Source organism: Misgurnus anguillicaudatus, chromosome 9 (genome assembly GCF_027580225.2).
Source record: "Misgurnus anguillicaudatus chromosome 9, ASM2758022v2, whole genome shotgun sequence".
Lineage (NCBI taxonomy): Eukaryota > Metazoa > Chordata > Actinopteri > Cypriniformes > Cobitidae > Misgurnus > Misgurnus anguillicaudatus.
The window spans coordinates 28,203,905-28,218,301 of record NC_073345.2 but is presented as its reverse complement, the minus strand read 5'-3'; the positions used below and the strand labels follow the sequence as shown (position 1 = coordinate 28,218,301).

Sequence of the window (14,397 nt, the reverse complement as noted above, 5' to 3'; positions counted from 1 at the left end):
CATGTCATTATTATAATATTATTAATGTTCAGCATGTTAATCATCAATCTCAGTCTTCTTCCATCTTCATGCACATTATGACAAGATGAAAGAACAGAAAATCTTTCAGGTACAATAATTGCAACATTGAGTGATAATAGGATAGCATGAATGCTCATATGCGACCCTGGACCACAAAACCAGTCATAAGGCATACAAGTATATTTGTAGCAATAGACAAAAATACATTGCCAAATATTATTATGGATATTAAAGTGACACTCCAAGTTTTTTGAAAATATTCTCATTTTCCAGCTTCCCCAGAGTTAAATATTTGATTTTTACCGTTTTGGAATCCATTCAGCCGATCTCCAGGACTGGCGGTACCACTTTTAGCATAGCTTAGCATAATCCATTGAATCTGATTAGACCATTAGCATTGCGTTCTAAAAAATAACCAAAGAGTTTCGATTTTTTCCTATAAAAAATGTGACTTCTGTAGTTACATCGTGTACTAAGACGGACGGAAAATTAAGTTGCAATTTTCTAGGCAGTTATCGCTAGGACTATACTCTCATTCTGACGTAATAATCAAGGACTTTGCTGCTGTAACATGGCTGCAGGAGGCACGATGATATTACGCAGTGCCCGAAAATAGTCCCCTTAGTAACTTTCAATAGCAGGTGACTATTTTCGGGCTACTGCGTAATATCAATAATATCGTAATATCGTAATATCAATAGCAAAGTCCTTGTTTCAGAATGAGAGTATAGTTCATGGCCATATCGGCCTAGAAAATCGCAACTTTTAGTTTTCCGTCTGTCTTAGTACATGATGTAACTACAGAAGAGTCAAGTTTTAAATAGGAAAAATATCGAAACTCTTTGGTTATTTTTAGCGCAATGCTAATGGTCTAATCAGATTCAATGGATTATGCTAAGCTATGCTAAAAGTGGTACCGCCAGACCCGGAGATCAGCTGAATGGATTCCAAAACAATAAAAATCAAGTGTTTAACTCTAGTGGAGCTGGAAAATGAGCATATTTTCAAAAAAAGTGTAGTATCCCTTTAAGTAAAGATCATGCTCTATGAAGATATTTAGTAAATTTTCTACCATAAATATATCAAAAATGTATTCATCATTAGTAATTTGTGTTGCTAAAGACTTAATTTGGACAACTTTAAAGGTGATTTTTCTCAAATTTAGATTTTTTTTGTACCCTCAGATTCCACGTTTTCAAATAGTTGTATATCTGTCTAATATTGTCCTATCCTTACAAATCCTACATCAATGGAAAGCTTATGTATGATGTAAAAATCTCAATCTAAAATTTTTTTTGGTTTTGTGGTGCAGGGTCACATATGGTTTTAAAAATTAAAATGAAGAAATAAATGTAAGTTTGCAAAACTGTATGTGAATATAAAGCATTGAAACAGAAGAATTAAGTGGCAATAAAAATTGGCCTGTGATTTTTCTCTCTATTTCTGTCACGCTTTCTCTCGGGCTATGACTCACACTGTTCGAGCCATAGTGCTTTTGTACACACGCTAACAAGCGCTCATAATTATGCACACGCACACTCTTGAATAAGCACAAGCGAGCTCACCCATCCTCTCACCGCCCATATCCAACATATCATCTCATTCTTTTGCCAACTGTGTACAAGGTGCTTTGCTGTAATTGCCTGTGTAACACAAAATGGATCAGAAGATGGTTATTATGGAGAAAAGAAACTCATACTCAGTGATTAACAATTTAAAAGATCAAGCACAATAATAATTTTTACCAAATGACTCCCTGCTAAAGATAACGTGTAATGTTATCCAACAGCTATCCAGCATTGTTGGCAGTCAAGGCAAGCATCATGATCACAAACCCTATGCAGTCAATTTCGATGTGTAACTCATCTCTCACTGTGTTAGCTGTAATACAGTTTGTATTTAATTTCAACAGGAATTGAAAGATGTTTAATTGTAACCCTCTTCTCTGTTATTCGCTCTTAGGCATGGCACCAGATGCGCTGGCGAGATTGCCATGCAGGCAGACAACAACAAATGTGGCGTCGGGGTGGCCTACAATTCGAAAGTGGGAGGTGTGTGTTTGTCAAGCTTTGTTTGTTTTCTTGTCTTGTCATTGAGTGTCTGTAGTGTAGAGTTGTTGTATCGTTGTGGAGTTTAAAGGGACATTCCACTTTTTTTGAAAATATGCTAATTTTCCAGCTCCCCTAAAGTTAAACATATGATTTATACCGTTTTGGAATCCATTCAGCCGATCTCCGGGTCTGGCGCTACCACTTTTAGCATAGCTTAGCACAATCTATTGAATCTGATTAGACCATTAGCATCGCGCTAAAAAATTACCTAAGAGTTTCGATATTTTTCCTATTTAAAACTTGACTGTTCTATAGTTACATCGTGTACTAAGACCGACAGAAAATTAAAAGTTGCAAATTTCTAGGCAGATATCGCTAGAAACTATACTCTCAAACTGACGTAATAATCAAGGACTTTGCTGATGTAACATGGCTGCAGAAGGCGTACTGATATTACGCAGTGCCCGAAAATAGTCCCCTGCTATTGAAAGTAACCAAGGGGACTACTTTCGGGCAGTGCGTAATATCACTACGCCTATCTGCCTAGAAAATCACAGCTTTTAATTTTCCGTTGGTCTTAGTACACAATGTAACTACAGAAGAGTCAAGTTTAAAATAAAAAATCGAAGTATTTGATACTGCCAGACACGGAGATCAGCTGAATGGATTCCAAAACGGTATAAATCAAATATTTAACTCTAGGGGAGCTGGAAAATAAGCATATTTAAAAAAAAAGTGCAATGTCCCTTTAAATTTAGCAGTAATGAGGTAGGAAGGACTGCGCCAAACTGATCAGAGGCCTCATTGACTTCTATAGTAGAAAAAATACTATGGAAGTCAATGGGGCCCCGGATCGGTTACAAACATTTCTCAAAATATCTTCCTTTGTGTTCATCAGAAGAAAGAAATGTATACAGGTTTGTGAGTAAATGATGACAGAATTTAAATTTTTGGGGTAAAATACCCCTTTAACTCATTCACCGCCAGCCTTTTTGAGAAAAGTTGCCCATCTGCATTTTTGTGATTTTAACAAAAGTTTCACAAAATCTTCTATAAATATATAAACATACAAATTATATCAAATTAAAGAACACACCATCTGCTTTCAAACAAACAATAAACAAACAAACAAACAAATAAAATGGGGAAAAAAACGTTTCATTATATATTTACTTTTTCCACTTAATTTAACCACTGAAATATGGATATTTCTCTTCAAAAATACAGCATTTTGAGCAAAAAGCTTAAAAAATTGTGTTTTTGTAAAGGAATTTATGTTAGAGATCAGACTCAGAATGACTATCAAACATAAAGGTAGTTAAAATAAATCATTAAATCTTTTTAACTTCTGTTTTTGATAAATTTGGTTTGGCGCCATCTAGTGCATAAAAGCGGTTACACTTTACACTTTCACTTTGAAATTCGTCCAGAAAGGCATATTTATTGGTTAAATATTAACTCATAATTGACGAGATAACTCGTCAATGGCGGTGAATGAGTTAAATAGTAGGACATGGTGCTAGCATGACCAAAGTCATGGGCTTGATTCCCACAGGGAATGCATGTACTGGTAAAATGTTTTTGAAATGCAGAATTCATAATTGTGCATGGACATTTGTATAACAGCAGTTAATTCTGAAACTAGTCATACAAACTATGTTGTTTGGGTCAAATATGAACAAACCCAACCATTGGATTTAAATCAACCTATGTTGGGTTGTTTCAACCCATGGTTGGGTCAAATATGGACGTTTTTAGGACAATCCAAACCAATAGTTAAAGTTTATCCACTTTTTACCCAACCACTGGTTGAAATAACCCAGTTTATGTTTCCTATTGGAAGTAGACAAGTACGAAATCACAGAGTTCATTCAGAACCATTCAAAGATTATCTTTCTTTAGGTCTCAATATTGATGCATAAGTTCCTCACTTTGTGTTAAGCTTCTTTGGTTTTCATCTGCAGGGATTCGAATGCTGGATGGGATCGTGACGGATGCCATTGAGGCCAGTTCTATAGGCTTTAACCCTGACCATGTGGACATCTACAGCGCCAGCTGGGGTCCAAATGATGACGGAAAGACCGTAGAGGGACCCGGTCGACTGGCCCAGAAAGCGTTCGAGTACGGCATTCAAAAGGTGAGAAATGTAGTATGACAAAGCTGTTTGTTAGTTTTGTTGGTTTTAGCAGTCGTGTTACCAGCACAAAAGCTGTAAGTTTAATTCCCAGGGAACACATACAGATCAAATGTATAGCCAAATGCATAAATATAAATCTTTTAGCTGTTCATACAGCCTGACCAAATAAAAAGTATCCAAACCGCCTCTAAAACCATCCAACAGACCATTCTGGCCTGGCTGGAGACCAGCTGAGACTAAATCAAGAAGCTAATGCATTGGGTTTACGGTGTGGTACCATAGCCATTAACGCGAACCCATTATCATCTGTAAATGAATAATTGCTTTTACTCAAGGGGCGTGGCGGGAAAGGCTCTATTTTCGTCTGGGCTTCTGGTAATGGTGGGCGTCAGGGCGACAACTGTGATTGTGATGGATACACAGACAGCATCTACACCATCTCTATCAGCAGTGCCTCCCAACAGGGTCTCTCACCGTGGTACGCTGAGAAATGCTCATCTACGTTGGCCACGGCCTACAGCAGCGGAGACTACACTGACCAGAGAATAGTGCGTCTTCTCAACTTCATTAATACATTTTATCATATTGACTTTAGATTTTATGGATAACTGCTTAATTTTTATAGCCTAGTCTTATATTTTTCTTGTTTAATGATTTTCTTTTACACGTATTCTTGCAGACTAGTGCAGATTTGCACAACGAATGCACAGAGACGCACACCGGCACATCTGCATCCGCCCCATTGGCTGCTGGGATATTTGCTCTGGCTTTGGAGCAAAAGTATGTCAAATATTTTTATGCATTTCATTGCCTCTGTTGCATTCGTTTTTCCATTGTGAAATTTAAATGATATGCGTGTTGTCTTGCTGTACCCCAGCCCTGACCTGACCTGGCGAGATCTGCAGCACTTGGTGGTATGGACATCTGAGTTCGATCCTCTAGCCAACAACCCGGGCTGGAAAAAGAATGGAGCTGGATTGATGGTCAACAGTCGTTTCGGCTTCGGTCTACTGAACGCCAAAGCCCTGGTCGACCTGGCCGATCCCAAAGTCTGGAATCACGTTCCAGAGAAGAAACAGTGCATCGTCAGAGATGAGACATTTCAACCGAGGTACGACTGGCTTCTGTGATACTCCTAAGTCCTTTTCACACAGAGATTACGGAAAAAAAACGGAAAAGTTTGTGAATCTGGGGAAAAAAATTCAAGGCCCTGGAAAGTTTTTGAAAATGTACATACATACAAAGTTTTCCGGAAAAAAAATCCATATTATTCCCTGTGTAGTGTAGGATAATATTATAAAAATTCTAGACGTTTTAAGCACACGTGCTAAACTGTTCGCTTTAAATGCTTAAATCTTCTGTAGGCGAATGTTGATTCATTCCCAAATGCTTTTTTGCATAGTTGTGTTTGACAAATGAAAACGTCTCAGGTTACATATGTAACTGTTGTTCCCTAAAGAGGTGAACGAGACGCTGTGTCTCCCTTGCCATACTTCCTGCGTCCCTGTAACGCCGTCTTTGGCAATATTTCAGATAGCAATATACTTCCTGGCTCCCGCGTCACCCTGTCTTTGTTGTTAAGCCTCACCATTGGTTGAATTTGATATACACATTCAGACGCACTTACCCCTGGAGGCGTCCCCAAAGTGTCACCGCAGTGACGCAGCGTGAGTTCCCTCAAAAGGAAACTGTAACAATGTATCTTTAAAGGTAACACAATGTAACCTTGTCCCCACATTTAGTCCTTGAATTTGAGGGCATTGGACCTGGAAAGTCCTTGAAAGGTCCTTGAATTTAAAGTTAACTAAGGCGTTGGAACCCTGCAATGATTTTCCGTAATCTGTGCGTGCCTTCACACATGCCGTGAAAGTCCCATAAAAATATGTGACGTATTTAAAGTCCAGCACTTGGTAGGGTTTTTTTATCTGGTATTTGAGATACGATGCACATGCATGTTTGTTTATGTCAAACACGGGACGTGTTTGTGTTCACACAGAAGCTTGTCTGCCAATTTAACACAAAAAACTGATGCTATATCAGCTCACACATGAATGCCAAAGCCACTCTCATCTACTGCGCTATAGCAATTTATTAATAGCCGTGTTACATCCTGCATGTGACTGTATGTATGCCCTTATGTTTGTTCTTTATAACAGCCTTTGCAAATCAAACAGAAAGATGTAATAGGAAGGTAACAATGGAATTTCAACCATCAATTTCCAATGGCAAAGCTTTTTCATGGTTTTCCTCTACATTTACGTCATCAGAGTCTAGAGATTGTGAGGCGTTCGTGACCCTAGCACCTGGGCATATGTTGCATTTCCCTGGAACTGATTTTCCTGATAGCCAGATAGCATCCTGCAAATGTCACATTCGTCACTTATTAAACACGCAATCACGCATAGCAAAAGCAGCAGGGACTATTTAAAGCATGTGGCATTTTTCCTACAGCATTAACTATACCTTATCTAAAGCATTAATCAGGAGAGAGAGAGAGAGAGAGATGGAAAGAGAACAAGGGATTTATAATATTCAGTCATCTTTTTTGTTGTGCATTAACACTGTGGCTTTTGTTTGGTGCACCGGTTATGGCTTTCAATGTAATCTGCGTGGATTAATGTTCGTATTGCTCAGGCATCTCAGAAATCCCAGAATTCCTATCAATAATGTCTAAAGTCTGACATGGTAATTAATCAGATCACTATTGAACCTTGACTTTTATGATCACACACAATGTTCAACTATTCACAATTGTTAGAAACTTTTATCTAAACCTACCTAAAGTCTATTCAACTCATACATTTATCAATAGAGCTACATTTGGATTAGCATACTAACTTTTCCCGCAATGCACTTGTGTTTCTTTATCCAGTTTCATTATTAAAGGGACACACAACTTTTTTGGAAAATATACTAATTTTCCAGCTCCCCTAGAGTTAAATATTTGATTTTTACCATTTTGGAATACATTTAGCCGATCTCTGGTCTGGCGCTACCACTTTTAGCATAGCTTAGCATAATCCATTGAATCTGATTAGACCATAAGCTTCGCGCTACCAAAGATAACCAAAGATTTTCTATATTTTTCCTATTTAAGACTTGACTCTTCTGTAATTACATCGTGTACTAAGACCGACGAAAAAAATGTAAAGTTGTGATTTTCTAGGCAGATATGGCTAGGAACTATACTCTCATTGTGGTGTAATAATCAATGACTTTGCTGCCGTAACATGGTGGCAGGAGGACCAATGATATTACGCAGCGCCTGAATATAGTCCCCTGTTATTGAAAGTTACTAAGAGGACTATTTTCGGGCACTGCGTAACATCATTGCGCCTCCGAATGTTGCTAATGCACCTCCTAAGCGCAATGCTAATGGTCTAATCAGATTCAATGGATTGTGCTAAACTATGCTAAAAGTGCTAGCGCCAGACCCAGAGATCAGCTAAATGGATTCCAAAACTGTAAAAATCGAATATTTAACTCTAGGGTAGCTGGAAAATGAGAATATTTTCAAAAAAAGAGTCCCTTTAAATCAGATGTTTTAAGATGCAGTCAAAATTAGTTTAAAAAGCAAAACACTCTTTTCTGACATGAAAAATAGTCACCACATGCAGAATATGAGTATGACCTTATTGTTTAGTGACCATGTATCAATCCAGTGTTGAATTATTTATCATTGCATCATGTGTACTGCTGCACGCTATTTTAAAAAACATAATAGGCTACATTTTGTGTGTCCTCCTGCTGTACATTGTATGCAAAACAATAATATACAAAGCCTTTGTATTTTTCTTGGAAATTATTAATCCATTACTGAAGTTATTCTCCACATGTTGCGCTATAGGGAACATAATTTTCTAATATGAATGTGCATACATGTGTATACATTTTATGCTTTACAGACCATTAAAAGCAGCAGGTGAAATTTCCATCGAGATTCCCACCAAGGCCTGCGCGGGACAGACGAACTCCATTGCGTCTCTGGAGCACGTGCAGGTGGAGGTCAGCATCGAGTACACACGGAGAGGTGACCTCCACATCACCCTCACATCTCCTTCAGGTAACATACACGCACACATACAAACACACAAACACGTTAATGGAGCAAGAGCATCATCATGTTTGTCCCATCAGGCACCACCACAGTGCTGCTGGCAGAGCGAGAGAGGGACACATCATCCAACGGTTTCCGGAATTGGGCCTTCATGTCCGTGCACACCTGGGGAGAGGATCCCACGGGTACCTGGATCCTAAAGATCACGGATACGGTAAATACCAGCACATTGAGTGCTCTGGAAACAAATAACAAATACACCCAGTAAGCACACGGTAAACACTCGGTAATCACAACTGCTGTTTCTCCGCACCTGCAGTCAGGCCGGCTGGAGAATGAAGGTCGGATTCTCAGCTGGAAGCTGATTTTGCATGGCACATCTGAGAAACCAGAACACATGATGAAGGCGAGAGTGTATACGCCCTACAACGCTGTGCAAAATGATCGCAGGGGAGTGGAGCCAATGGAAGACATGATTAAGGTCAGGCTTGAAATGATACATGCATGTGAAAAGTGATGGGGAGGGGATTTATGATAAGCCTGGCTAATGAATATTAACGATTATGTGGTGCAAGGTTCACCCAGTAGTAATAGATATATTTGATCAGTCATTCAAAAGTAATCAAATTAGATTTCCATGCATTTTGCATGGACGCTTTTATCCAAAGTGACTTACAGTGGATTTATTGTCAATTTCTTGTCTCTTCAGGACATTCCCACTCCAGCCCACAAACCTGAAAATCCAAGTCGAGCAGCAGATTCAGGCTCTCTTCCTTCAAATGCCTCCCCGGGCATTCCAGCAGAAAATCTGTCTGCCGGCCCTGACCCCTCCGATGCCAACCTGGCCCTCTTACGCCTCCTCCAGTCGGCCTTTAACAGGCAGAGCCCTGCGATTCCTCCTAACACTTTGGCTGCTTCTCCCAAAGTCATGCAACAGGAACGGATCCCTCCGCAGAAGTACTACCAGGCCCTGGATCAGCTAAACCGGTACAGGGGCTCTGAGAACGGCTTATTTAGTGACTACAGCGACAGCTTCTACAGAGCCCAGCCATACAGGCACAGAGATGACCGGCTGCTGCAGGCTCTGTTTGATATGCTCGGAGATGACCAGGAGTGAGACAGGAGAAAAGATGGGGGGATAGGGTAAGGAATTGGGAGGGACTGGATGCATCCTTGCTGAAAAGACCAGCAGAAATGCCTAGACATGCTGTTTAGCACAAAAAGCCAGCTGGTTAACATATTCGTGTTAAGTAAAAAGCATGCTCTTTTTTAGTGAGGTAGCATGTTCTTGCCAGTTAGCATGTTATTTCTGTTTACGCCTAGTGAAATATTTTAGCTGGTTTAGCTGATCAGTTTATGTATGTAGCTTTGCTGCTATAGAGGTTTGTACAGGCTGGTCGTCTTTGGTTAAGCAGCCTTGCTGTTAACCAGAGTATACCAGCATCTAATATTTACTGGTAACCAGTGGTGCTGGCATGGGCATCGGAACCATTATATGTGGGTGGGACAAGACCTACCCACTTTATAAGACCAATGATATTAGACCCACATAATTTTTATCTAATTTAGCGCATAAGTCAGTTCATTTGTTAGAGCGCCGTCAGTCAAATTCATTCCACTAGAGCAGTGGTCTCCAACATAGTCTGTGAGTTGCCCACCAAAGCACATTCTATTAATAGCCTCAATTTTAATATATTTTTTTAGATTTTACACAGTAATAAAACACATCAACAAGTAAAATAAAAACGTTTTGAGTAGACTATATCACAAAAGTAACCCTCCAGATTGTTTTATCCATTGTGGTAGCACTTGCACTAGAGGAATTTCCTAATAAATTAAACTCCGTTCCGCGTTTTAGCTACAGCTTTGACTTCCGCGCTGCTGCTTCCTCAAATCCATTCCACTTGGCTCATTTAGTGTCCATATAAATTAAAGTCCATTTCGTGTTTTCACTACTTTCGGCAACTGCACTGATTGCCGCGACTCAAGGTAAACGAACCTGACTTGTTCGACGTGATGCGGTGCTTCAAGAATCGACTGTCCGATGACGTAGAAGTACCGCGAGAGCGATTCAAGAAATCTGACAAAGTCGTCTTATTTCGACTCGTTCTCGCGTTACTTTGGCGTCATCCGCCTGTCGGTTCTTGCAGTGCCTCATGAAATCGAACATACCGTTATAGTTTTTAGTTAAACGGCACCAGAGTAGAAGAAAATGTCATCTACTGCAGTAAATCTTTTAGACCCACCCACATTGTTTTGCTTTCGACGCCCATGGGTGCTGGTCTTTTCAGCAGGGTGAAGAAATAAAAACAAAAGTAAGTAAAAAGTCGAGTGTGTGTGTGAGGAGAGTAACGTTAGAGTTTGGTTATCTTCCAGACAAGCTTGTTCTTATCTGCACATGTAGTTATCGACTATAAGCATACTAAGACATGTGTTTGTCAGTGTGAGTGTTTGTATATCTGTGGTAAACAGCCAGCTGTCTTTATCCCTCAGTTTTGAACCAGGATACTAAAAAAAACCCATAAAAAACATTACAGCTCCACAGGTGTGACAACCTGTATCAGTGTCATATGAATAATTATAGGACCAATCATGATCTGTCTTACATGTCTTAACCTATATATTTTCCTTATAATGCCTTCACTGCCACACATGCATGCTATAAAACATGTTTACATTAAGATGTTATCCCAAATATTTATGTGTAAATTGTTTTTTGAGACCTCAGTGTCTCTTAACATGTGAATTAATATAAGCTACTTTATGCAGTACAAAAAATATTGTACTTTAACTGGGCCTTATTATTATTATCCATTGCATTTTAGCAGAGGTTACAAACAGAATTTATGTAATGTGGTATTTTACAGAGCTGGGCTTCCCAACCAAGTTTTTATTGACCCCTAGAGGTCCAACATGCAACTGCAGGAGGTTTAGACTGACTAATGCCATGTTACATTTATGCATTTGGCAGATGCTTTAATCTGAAGCGACTTACAGTGCATTACAATTTAAGCATCAGTATGTGTGTTTCTTAGGTTCGAACCCATGACCTTTTTGCTAACCCAATACTCTACCAATTGAGCCACAGAAAAAGTTAAGTCTGATAACGATATTATCTACGTAAATAATGTACACCAAAAGTTATTTATAAAGTATTTAAAATGTATAATTTTAAAAACAAAATATAAAAAATAGAACACTTGATTTAATTTAATAAAAAAGTGATTATTAAAATGTAAAAAAAAATTAAATGCAATTCTCTGTTTAAATATATATAGAATAAAATATATAGGTAAATATGAAGAGTTTGGTTCCAAAACGCAATAAATCCATTTTGGCAAATTTTGGTAAAAATGTGTTTTCTATACCAAGAAAGTGACGAGATGAAAACCACTATTTTCTTTTACAAACTTTCACATAGCATCTTTAGGTTATAATAACATTAAAATTCAAATCCATAATTAGATTTTCAAAGATTTATTATAAAAACTGAAACAAAAAGTTTTCACGAACAAATCGTGAGTCAGCAAAAAGTTTTTTTCTATAAATCTATTGAATGTGCATTCATCTTTGCCATGTTATATTCATTTAGTTGACCAGTAGGATACAACGATTAAAAAAATATTACGTTAAATAAAATAAACATTAATGGCATTAATTAAAACACTTACTTTGTCATATTAAGAACACTGTCATTGCTGCTGTCATCCTTGGGACGTCGTCGCTGAACTTTTTTTGACAGCGATCAGCTGTAAAATGTTTTGGTCCTGCTCGATTTTCGTTGACTTTGAGTAAAATAATGGAAAGTTTTTCATAAGATCCTCTGGGGTCAATGTGTTAGCATGACAAAAGCTTGAAGCTGTGCTGCGATAACAAGCAACAGCCGGCATTTTTCCGTCTCCCGAGTGCCTCTCACGTAAATTATTCGATTTTGATGGCTTACGTTTCTTTTTACGTTTTGTTTGTTTGTTGATCACGAAGTACAAAGTAGTTGAGGAAAACTAGGATTTCTTGTGTATTCAACAAGCTGCCATTTTTGTTTTCAATGCGTGAAATGGTGCACTGTGATTTGTTGAGCGGATTTATTGCATTCTGCTGAGAAGGACGTCTGCGTTTAGCGCATTTTGGGAAAAAAGGGAGGAAAGATGACAAAATAACACGGTGGATATTGGATTTTGCGTAAAATTAAAAATTTACTTTTTTAATACTGATACAATACTGATTTTAGTTATAGTTAAATATAGTCCCCTCGCATGTATACAGTAGTATCAGAATGTTGATATGCAACAACAAAAATAATAATTTATGAGTGCTGAGTATTCAAATAAAAGTCTTGTAATGAGCTCATAGTTGCGTTTGACCAATCATCATCCAGTGAGATGTATGTTATAAACAAAGATACTAAAACATGGTTGGGAACCCCTGTTTAATACTAGAGTACTTAAGTAATACCTGGTTCTATACTGCTGAGTGTTTACACATTACAGTAACACTCAGGCTTACAGCTTTTAGATGTTTCGTGTATTTGCATTTAGTCCACAAATAACACAAAGACTCACATACCTGTGGAACACTTTAAAGACCTTAAATATCTCTGCCCTTATTTTGCACAACTTTTTACCATGTACCTCTTCACATATTTCTCTCTCTCTCTCTCTCTCTCTCTCTCTCTCTCTCTCTCTCTCAATATGCGCTTTAGAAATAATTATGTTTTTTTATTAAGATTTTCAACCTCATACATAGTGCTTTAATAAACAAGAAAATCGTACACCCCGAACTTACGTCTATGTACTATTAAATGATTTTGTATGTTCAAAGATTCATAAAACAAAGATAAATGTTTATTTTTCTAAGAATTCATAGTCGTTTATGAGAGTAAACTGAAGTAATATCTATATAGAAATTATATTAAACTATAGCACCATTTACCTCATAAAACCCAAATTCACATCCTATCTGTCTCTTATGATTGTGTTGTTGTACCTTTAACCTGAAATGATTTCCAATAAACATCCAGCTGTTGTGTTATGCTCTGAAAGAGGCTGTCCGTGATTTGCATTTGAAGAACAAGCTTAAATGTTCCTTATATCCTTATACTGTATACGTGTCAACATGCAAACCAAGGGTAATTTAGCAAAAATACTATTTTTTGTTCATAAAGATATAATCCATACTTGCGTGAGGTTTTGGTTCCTCAAAAATCTATTTAATTTGTTTGTATAGCTTCAGAGAGAAATCCTAGTGTTCATGAATGATGGATTGCAAATGTGACTGTCAGCCAATAGAATGTGAACAACAGAAATGTGACCGGTTTACATCATGTTTTAATGTAGTCAGTGTTACTCATTGACGCTTCTTTCCGAAGTTGTTTACAAAAGGTGATATGTATTGATATTAAATATGACTTTTACTGTAATAAACTGAACAGTGACTTTGCAAGCGAACACAGTGTCGTATACTGTATGTTTTACCAGGACACAATTACAATATTTAAGCATAGATGTTTTTTAACATGCATGTTGGAGAGGAGCTTTCTTTAAATCATACATTAACAAACAAAGAGAAAGAAAGACTACTTCATTTTCAGATGCATTTTATTAATAATTTAAAATCTCTTGCTTTTGAGAGCTTTAAGTCACTATTTCTTTATGCATGACCTTACGTTATCTTAGCTAAAGGTCTTAAAGGACATTCAAAAACCGGTTTAATGAAATCAGAGAGCAGGTTATCAGGTTTAAATACACATCTTCAGGGTCATACTTATATAAACAGAATAAAATGAATAAAAACTGAATTTAACAGTTCAGATGATGGTGTTTTAGAATTTGGTTTTAATGTAATTTTCTTAAAGCAGTTTTTCTCATCCAAAGGGCTGTGACCCACTAGGGCTCAACAAACACCAACGAAGGCTTCATGACTTAAAATGATTTAAAATAAGCTAAAACATCTCAAATTCAAAATATTTCTTAGTATTATACATTTTACTAGTTATGCCATTGGGCAAAAATTGTGAGTGGGAAACTCTTCAAATTTTGCTTTGGGCATTTTTTGGTGTTTGAATTCAAAAAGATCCACTGTTATAAAGAGATACAGCGCCATCTTGTGATGGTCATTTTCTCTAGCAGCAAAAA

The 14,397-nt window shown here is 37.6% G+C and overlaps 1 protein-coding gene across 1 annotated transcript in view; it reads left to right on the top strand.

The window, feature by feature from the left end:
* Positions 1-11,386, top strand: part of pcsk1 (proprotein convertase subtilisin/kexin type 1) — a 68,891-nt gene extending 57,505 nt beyond the window's left edge. The window contains exons 7-15 of the mRNA XM_055181176.2: positions 1,984-2,072; positions 4,037-4,209; positions 4,545-4,757; positions 4,889-4,989; positions 5,087-5,320; positions 8,115-8,272; positions 8,347-8,480; positions 8,586-8,747; positions 8,976-11,386. Coding sequence (XP_055037151.2) covers positions 1,984-2,072; positions 4,037-4,209; positions 4,545-4,757; positions 4,889-4,989; positions 5,087-5,320; positions 8,115-8,272; positions 8,347-8,480; positions 8,586-8,747; positions 8,976-9,383 — 1,672 coding nt within the window. The 3' untranslated portion in view covers positions 9,384-11,386. The remainder of the gene's footprint in view (positions 1-1,983; positions 2,073-4,036; positions 4,210-4,544; positions 4,758-4,888; positions 4,990-5,086; positions 5,321-8,114; positions 8,273-8,346; positions 8,481-8,585; positions 8,748-8,975) is intronic.
* The last annotated feature ends 3,011 nt before the right edge of the window (positions 11,387-14,397 follow it).